Source organism: Synchiropus splendidus, chromosome 6 (assembly GCF_027744825.2).
Source record: "Synchiropus splendidus isolate RoL2022-P1 chromosome 6, RoL_Sspl_1.0, whole genome shotgun sequence".
Classification (NCBI taxonomy): domain Eukaryota; kingdom Metazoa; phylum Chordata; class Actinopteri; order Syngnathiformes; family Callionymidae; genus Synchiropus; species Synchiropus splendidus.
The window spans coordinates 1,479,249-1,487,566 of record NC_071339.1 but is presented as its reverse complement, the minus strand read 5'-3'; the positions used below and the strand labels follow the sequence as shown (position 1 = coordinate 1,487,566).

Genomic DNA, 8,318 nt, shown 5'->3' with positions numbered 1-8,318 from the left:
TCAGTCAGGTGAAAAGACATATGTATTTTCCCCTCGCGTTGTTAGCCTTGCCTCGGCCATATTTCAATTGTTATTACATTGCTTATGACACTCTCATGACATCAATTCCACTCCACAGACGCCGACTGAAGATGTGTCGATGTGCGCATGCGCACTACCGTAGGAACCATTGTGCCGCGCACTTTCTACCCGGGCACTATTCCCGTTGCACGCGTGCACTGAGTCAGTTTCGACAAGCTGTTGTGGGGCTCCACTTACTTTCACTTGACCGCTTCAGTCACCGAACTAGTGCATTCAAATCGACTTATTTTTCGATTCAACGGCTTCAAGTGATAAGAATGGCGACCGACTCCTGGGCCCTGGCGGTGGACGAGCAAGAAGCCGCGACGGAATCGGTAAAGCGCAACTTACGCAACCCCGGCTAATGTATTGTTAGCATGTGCACTAGATGTTCGGCCTGTACCGGCGTCATGTGGACCGCAGCGGCCGCCAGAGTTTTGCCGTGACAACCCTCCTAATGAACGGTCGCTGATTCTTCATGTTTATAAGCGTCATTTATTCACCATAAAGGCGAATTGAGCTCAGTGGGCTGCTGTAGTCACTGCGCGCTTAAGCGCGCTCGCAGTAGAATTCCCTGATCCAGATTTGGCTGCAGAACAAGTTACCGACCTGCTTATTCGGATGCAACGTCCATCTGACGACTTAATCCCATGTAACCACTGGATCGATGTCTTGATAGGGCGATGAATCGATGAAGACTTCAGTCATAGTGTTTTCCACGCTTGGCTGTGCTGCGTGGTTAAAATAGATTTAAAACGAGCGTGTTTTTAATTGTTAGCGACTTCATTACTGACTGAATGTATTGGCGTCATAATGCGGCATGTAGTACTGTGAAAGTTTTAAGTTCGAACACTGATCTGTGTATTAAAGAATACTCCTTTATCCGTCCCACAATCTGGAAGTTTATAAATAAAGCAGCCACATGTTGCACAGTTGAGATAGGTGGACACTGTGAAATAGAGACATGATGGTAAACACAGGCCTGGTAAACACTGTGGTGAAGAAATGCCTGAAACGCTGATCAAAACTCCTCAAAAAGAAAAGTGGTGTTTTATTAACGGAGATTGGTAGTTGGATCTGTGGTGACCCAAAAGCTCAAGAAAGGTTGATCCAGATGATAAACCTGGTCTGTTCTCAAATTGCTTAATTGACCGAAGATAACTTCAACAAGAATATGAGACCAAAGGTGCAACTGTCTTACGTCTAAACTTGAATCCACTGATAAACATTTTTTTTCAATCAGTAGCAAATACTGTATGACAGCTTAGGCGCCTGAAAAACTGCTCTTTCGTCTGTGTTCTACGACGTTCTTATTGGTGGTCTTTGATCAGTTTTTCGGCAGTTTGCAATTACACTCTTTTACCAGTAACGCCGCCAAAAACTAATATTCTTTGGTTAACTACGCTGTGTTGCTTTAATGCTGGAGCACATTTAAAAGTGTGCAACATGTTCTTTAATATTATGAATATTTCAATGTATATAATTGTGTAGCAGTGTAAATCTGTGCCCTTCGTTAAAGTCATATGTGCACAACAACGATGGTCCCACATTAAAAGTCATTTATAAATGCAGCTGAGTGATGCACCGATCATAGTTTTTCCTCACTGTTTTAACCTGGCAGAATACTCAACAACCACCAATGTACTGGCTCTCTCTCTCTCCTCTGTCCATGTCCAAACCATCTCCATCCAGCCTCTCTGACTTGGTCTGCTAAACACCTGAGCACATGTGCTGTCCCTCTGATCCTATCATCATCCTGCTCTCACTCCCAGAGAGAAGCTCAGCATCTTCATCTCTGATGCGATACAACATAGTTTTTTTTATAAAAGTATTGGTCCTTCCTGTGTTCAACTTTATAAGCATTTCTCCATTGGCTTTTAACCGTATATCTGATGATTGTGTTGCAGATCAGCAAACTGCAGTTGAGGGAAAGGGTGGAGGAAAATGGTATGTCTGTGTTTTTCTTTTTACAGCTCCAAATGTTTCTGCTTATCTATATATTTCAAATGCATTTGTTGTTTTCTGTTTGCAGGCTCAACTTTGAATTCAGCTGACTCCAGCAGTAGTGCACCTGGAAACACAGAAGGCGATGGAGAGACCAAACCCACAGATGATGACACCGGTGAGCAGCCTGAGCAAATGTTGGCCCTTCTGCAGATGGATTTGTTTTAACGCCCAGGTTATGTTAATATAAGCCAAAGGTCGTTTCATCTTTTCACTTTTGCTTAGATATTTCATCAAATGAATGCTACATCCTTTCAATAGCCATAATCATTCCACGAGAGACAGTTCACAAGGTTCAATACCACGTCTGTTCATGGCCGGAAAATCACTGGAAATAGCCTTTTACTGCAAAGCAAACAATGAATATTGGCATTGGGATGGTTTTGTTTCATGTGCTGGGTGTTTTCCTTCTCAGACGACAAAGCAGCACAGTCATTATTGAACAAGCTGATCAGGAATAACCTTGTGAATACGACAAATCAAGTGGAAGTCCTTCAGAAGGATCCAAACTCCCCTCTCTACTCTGTCAAGTCGTTCGAGGAGTTGAGACTGTAAGTCATAATTCTTTCTGTCAGGGCTGAGAAACTCACTTTATTGTGCTGCTGTGTTTCGAGTGATTCTGTTCTGGTCTGTGCAGCAAACCACAACTGCTGCAGGGTGTGTACGCAATGGGATTTAACCGGCCCTCCAAAATCCAAGAGACGGCATTGCCCATGATGTTGGCCGAACCGTGAGTCTCCATTTCATTTTCCATTCAATATTGTGTTGAGAAGAGTGCGCTGCATATTTATTGTTTTGCTGGCATGATATTGTCTGACTCTGCCGTCTGTAATGAGTCGACTCATGCTTAAACTTTTGAAGCAGGCCGTCCAAAGCCCTGCCCATTGGCCTCCCAACACTGTCAACAATGTCAATGACTGACTTTACAACTTGCTTTGTCAAGAACAAGCTGTACAATCTATTTGTACAAAAATATCTTTTTATAAAAACAAACCTCCGAGTCAAATGATGGTAAGCGGAGCTACTCAGTAGCTGCTGCCACAGTAACACTTTCAGATGCGATGCTGTTTTACTCAGCTATCCCAACATATAAACCCCAACATATTTTTATGATTCTTTCCCTTACTACAAGCTTAATGTCTACAGTTGTGTTCATCTTCTTTCATATATTTATGCAAGATATCCAACAGTTGTATCAGCTGTGCATCTGTTTTCTAAACTCTCTCACATAAACAAACATTCAAACAAAATGTATATGAAGCCTTGCCGCTTGATTAAATACATAGAACCACGTGAATTTTGATCCCGATCAGCTATTTTGCTCGAATTCGGCAAGCGCTGTGTGCCGTGCAGCAAGCTGCGCTGTTGAGCGCTGCAGTTCGGCACTGGGGAGCAGGGGCTTCGTGCCAAAAGAAACTTCAAGATACTCCTTTGATTCCAAAGCCACGAGCTAGTTTAGTTAACGCTAGTTCATACAGGCACCGATGATCTGACAGTTAGGCCATTTTTCCCCAGGACGCCCCGACTGCCCCCAGTCTCACATCCTTTCACTGAAGAGAATGCTGGATTCTCTTCAGTGAAAGGATGTGAGAATGTAAACGCTGTCATGTTTTGACATACTCTGTGCCCAAATGCTTCCGTCAGTGGACATTGGTGACAAATGTAATTCATTACTGTGGTTGGAATGTTTTTGCAATGACATGTGGATAAACGTTGGTAGCGTCTGAGCTCTCATACCCTACGATAGTGTGGCTCATCCGTTCACGGCTAACCTGTCTCTCCAGTCCACAGAATCTGATAGCACAGTCACAGTCTGGCACAGGAAAAACGGCTGCCTTTGTTCTGGCCATGCTGAGCCATGTGGACCCCAATCACAAGTACCCTCAGGTGAGTTTGGCTTTCTCTTGCTGCTCTATCCAAATGTTCCTCTCCGAACTGTAGACTGTTGATGACGTTTGTATTATAAGTGAGCAGAATTTCCCCCCCCTCCTCCAGTGCCTCTGTGTGTCCCCCACCTATGAACTGGCGCTTCAAACTGGTAAAGTCATTGAGCAGATGGGCAAACACTATCCCGAGGTCCAGCTGGTCTACGCTATCAGAGGAAACAAGTGTAAGTCTCTCCTTACCATTGTGTAATTCTGCGTTGTTTTCCTCTTTGTAACAAAGAGTGTGTGTGTGTTTCTGGCCTGCTCCAGTGCAGCAAGGCATGAAGCTTCAGGAGCAGATTGTCATCGGCACCCCGGGCACCATGCTGGACTGGTGCAGGAAGTTCAAGTTCATCGACCCCAAGAGGATCAAGGTGTTTGTGCTGGACGAGGCCGACGTCATGATCGCCACACAGGGACACCAGGACCAGAGCATTCGCATCCAAAGGTCAGAATGTCGCTCTGCTGATCGTGTCGTTGGAAGCAGGCACTGCAGAGCGTGGCTTCACAAGCAAGCACACTCGTGATACCGTTGCATGTTTGAGACTGCGTGAGGGAATTTTAAACTGCCCCTGCATTGTCGATCTCTATGAGGTGCTACATCAATCGTCAATCGATCGGCGTTGTTTCAATGAGCGTTGGCTGGGAGGAACTGAACACAGTTCCTTGCCCATGAGACTCACAAACACAATGGTGCTACTGCACACATTATTGTCCATTTTCATGCCAGTGAATTGGCATGAGAGAGAGCATTCTGCAAGGTTTTTTCTTTTTTTTTCCCTCCTTGAAGAGGTTTATAAAATAAACACTTGATAAAACTTGAATAACACAACGTTACCTTGGCAACTGACCAAGGGGAAAATGGGTATGAATTCTTTTTCAATGATCGCAGTTGTGCGATAGTGGCTCTGTAGTTAATGGGATTTGGTGTCCAGTTGTAACAAAGGAGCGTTGATTTTGCAGGATGCTGCCCAAAACCTGCCAGATGTTGCTGTTCTCTGCCACGTTTGAAGAGTCGGTCTGGAACTTTGCCAAGCGCATTGTGCCTGAGCCAAACATCATCAAGCTGAAAAGAGAAGAGGAAACGTTGGACACCATCAAGCAGTTTTACGTCCTGTGCAACAACAAGGAGGAGAAGTTCCAGGCTTTGTGTAACATCTACGGCGCCATCACCATCGCCCAGGCCATGATCTTCTGCCATGTGAGTGCCGTTAGCTTCACTTCAGTTGGATCCTTCTGGTGTCAGACATGTTACAGAAATGTTGTTGCTTAATGATAAAACCTTGTTCCGAGCGCTTGCATTTTTGTTTTTATTTCGTTCCTTCATCTGAATCCCTTTCATTGTTGAATCCTGTCCAACAGACGAGGAAGACGGCAGGCTGGCTGGCAGGGGAGCTTTCCTCTGAAGGCCACCAGGTGGCGCTGCTGAGCGGTGAGATGCAAGTCGAGCAAAGGGCCGCCGTCATTGAGCGCTTCAGAGATGGCAAGGAGAAGGTGCTTGTCACAACTAACGTGTGCGCACGAGGTACTTTTTTTCTCTCTCTGGTATTTAAGTATTGTTGTCCTGGACAGAAATGTCACGTTCTCTCCGCCCATCCTTGTGTGATCAGCTGATTGTCAGTCTGTGTGTGACAGGAATATACAGTTGGCTGTGATTCCCTCCCGCCTCTCATTTGTTAGTGACCGTGCTGAGTGGATGTGAGTGTTTTGTGACCTCCTGCGTCTTCCTCCCAGGCATTGACGTGGAGCAGGTGTCCGTGGTGATCAACTTCGACCTGCCCGTCGACAAAGACGGCAACCCTGACAACGAGACTTACCTGCACCGGATCGGCCGCACCGGGCGGTTTGGCAAGCGCGGCCTGGCCATCAACATGGTGGACAGCAGGCAGAGCATGAACATCCTCAACCGGATCCAGGATCATTTCAGTGAGTCTCTCACCCTGTGTGTGTGTCGTGAGTTGGTGGCCCTGGTTATTGTTCACTCACGCTGACTATGTCTCTCCACAGACAAGAAAATTGAAAAGCTTGACACAGACGATCTTGATGAGATCGAGAAAATTGCCAGCTAAGCAGAAGATCCAGGACTGAGGGCATCCGAGACATGCTTTTATTTTATTTTTTTAGCTGTGGAAGAAAGCGTAAACCACCATGACTGTATGTTTACAATAGGTCTTTCTTCTTTTTTAACCAGTGTTTTGTACGCGCTTGGGACGTACCCCATTTCACTCCTTACTACTAAATAAAGTATCACATGATTTTCTCTTTATGGTGAGCAGGAACAGTCTTTTTGTTCGACACTTTTTATGTTGGTCTTTTTGGTTCCGCTAAGAACCTTTTTAAGCTTTATTGGGAAAAACGGCTGAACAAGTTGGCGGCGCAGAGCTCCAGCTGCAGCTTCAAATGACTGCACCCGTTGTGGTCTGATTTTGACGCCGCCTTGTTCACGTTTTCCCAAAACTGCACCAAACAAATTGAATGTATCACATCTGTAGAGAGTGAAGTTGGGTATGTTGCTCAACCATTTGAACATTGAGTTTCAGAAGGGTTTCACTGGTCTATGCAAATGAATCTGTGTCGTAATGATGAATTCTCCATCAACCTCAGCTTTAGCGTCTGTGTCAGTCAGTCTACACTAACGCACAATCCATACTTGTCTGCTCGGAAACCATCGGGAGTTTCATTCAGTCCAACTGAACCAAGGTCATCGCCATTGTTTTAGCTTTTGGGGCTTCGCTTTCTTCTCGTAGTCTTCGTTTCGTCCGCCACAATCTTACTTCAGGGTCTCCAGATGAACTGCTACATCCTTCATGTGTTTCTGAGCGATAGCTGCGAATGAAAACTACTCACTGATTTCCTCAAGTGCATTACACACATATATATATAAAGATATCATTTTGTTCATGTTCAAATCCATTGGGCTTGAAATTTGAATTCTATATTGTAGAATGTGTGAATTTTTCAAACCAAATGCTGAACTGAGGCGAGGACCTATTTGCCAATCAGATTCACTACGTTGCCGCTGTTCGGCCGCGTGGACAGAAGACGTGGACTTGTGTACACATTTGAACATGAAATTTAGTCACAGTAAATCCGAGTGTGTGTCACTTCTGAGAAGTGAAAAGAACATTCCTCACGACAGCACCTCAGTGATGTGGGGAGCAAAAATCTGTCGTCTCCCTCTGCGGGTGGATGCACCTAAAATAAGAAACCTCATCGGGCTTAGCCTGGTTCATGGACTGTTTACTGATCACGTCCCGAAACGCGAAGATGCCGTGGAGTGTGTCGGAGGGTTAACGGACATTTGGGGATCTAAACATTGTATGCAGTCACATTTGGATGTAAACAGTGAGCACTTTGTTTCTTCGTTTTGAGTACGACTGTCGTGGACACAGCATTTGTGGGTTAGAACTCCTGCACGTGTGAAGGTGTTTGATAAACGGAAGCTATGACATCTCGTGTATGAAAATGTGTTGTTGTATTATACTGCTGCGAGTGTGTGCTAGCTGAGCGGAGTGTATTCTCAATATGATCAATTAAAAACAGGTAGATGTTCCGCTGTTTGACCTGCTGCTTTTTGTGCTCTCATGTTTCCAACCAAGCGTTTTGTACTGGAGTGGAAGTTGGAGTCGTCTTACGATCCCTGCCAGGTGATGAAGCCTCTAAAAGGGAAATGTTTTATATTATGCCGACTATGTTACTGACCACTGCAAAGCACAAAGAAAAAGGATTTGAAATGGTCTCTTTAAGCCACCGTTGACCTTGGGAGGTCAGGTTAGTAGGTGGTGCGTCTGTGAGTGCAGTGAAGGTGTTAAACTCTTACGCAGCAGTTCTCAGCCAATGACTGGGCTGCGGTGTCACTAACTACGAGCCATGTGCCCCCCACACTCTGAACAACCTCGCTCTTGCACAGGACCTGAACAACTTCTGTTGTCGCTTTGAGCAGCCATATTGCACCAACACTCTGTGGTCTCTCCAGCCCCATGTTCCACTTCACAACAGAGGACTGTGCTGTCTCTTAGTGACACAACTGAGACCAACGATGTCACTGAGACAGCAAAGTCGATCACAGTCACCCCCTCACCTCCCCCCTCTTCCTCTTTCTCTTGACATCATGGAGCAGGACGTGCTCACTCAGTTCAGGAGGCTGAACCTTCGGAAGGCGGCAGGTCCGGACAGAGTTTCCCCTGCCATCCTGAAGCATTGTGCTGCTGAGCTGGCTCCAGTGTTCACGGACATCTTCAATGCTTCCTTGGTGTCCTGTCATGTTCCTGCCTGCTGTAAGTCCTCCACTATCATCCCTGTTCCCAAGAAGGCCAGGATCACAGGACT

At 45.6% G+C, this 8,318-nt stretch overlaps 1 protein-coding gene across 1 annotated transcript; it reads left to right on the top strand.

Annotated features, from left to right (window-relative positions):
* Positions 1-202: 202 nt before the first annotated feature.
* Positions 203-7,542, top strand: ddx19b (DEAD-box helicase 19b). Its single transcript, XM_053867772.1, has 12 exons — positions 203-395; positions 1,968-2,007; positions 2,093-2,182; positions 2,480-2,615; positions 2,702-2,794; positions 3,849-3,951; positions 4,060-4,174; positions 4,260-4,437; positions 4,953-5,190; positions 5,352-5,514; positions 5,724-5,915; positions 5,997-7,542. The coding sequence occupies exons 1-12, from the start codon at positions 339-341 to the stop codon at positions 6,056-6,058; spliced, it is 1,467 nt and encodes a 488-aa protein (XP_053723747.1). The 5' UTR covers positions 203-338; the 3' UTR covers positions 6,059-7,542.
* The last annotated feature ends 776 nt before the right edge of the window (positions 7,543-8,318 follow it).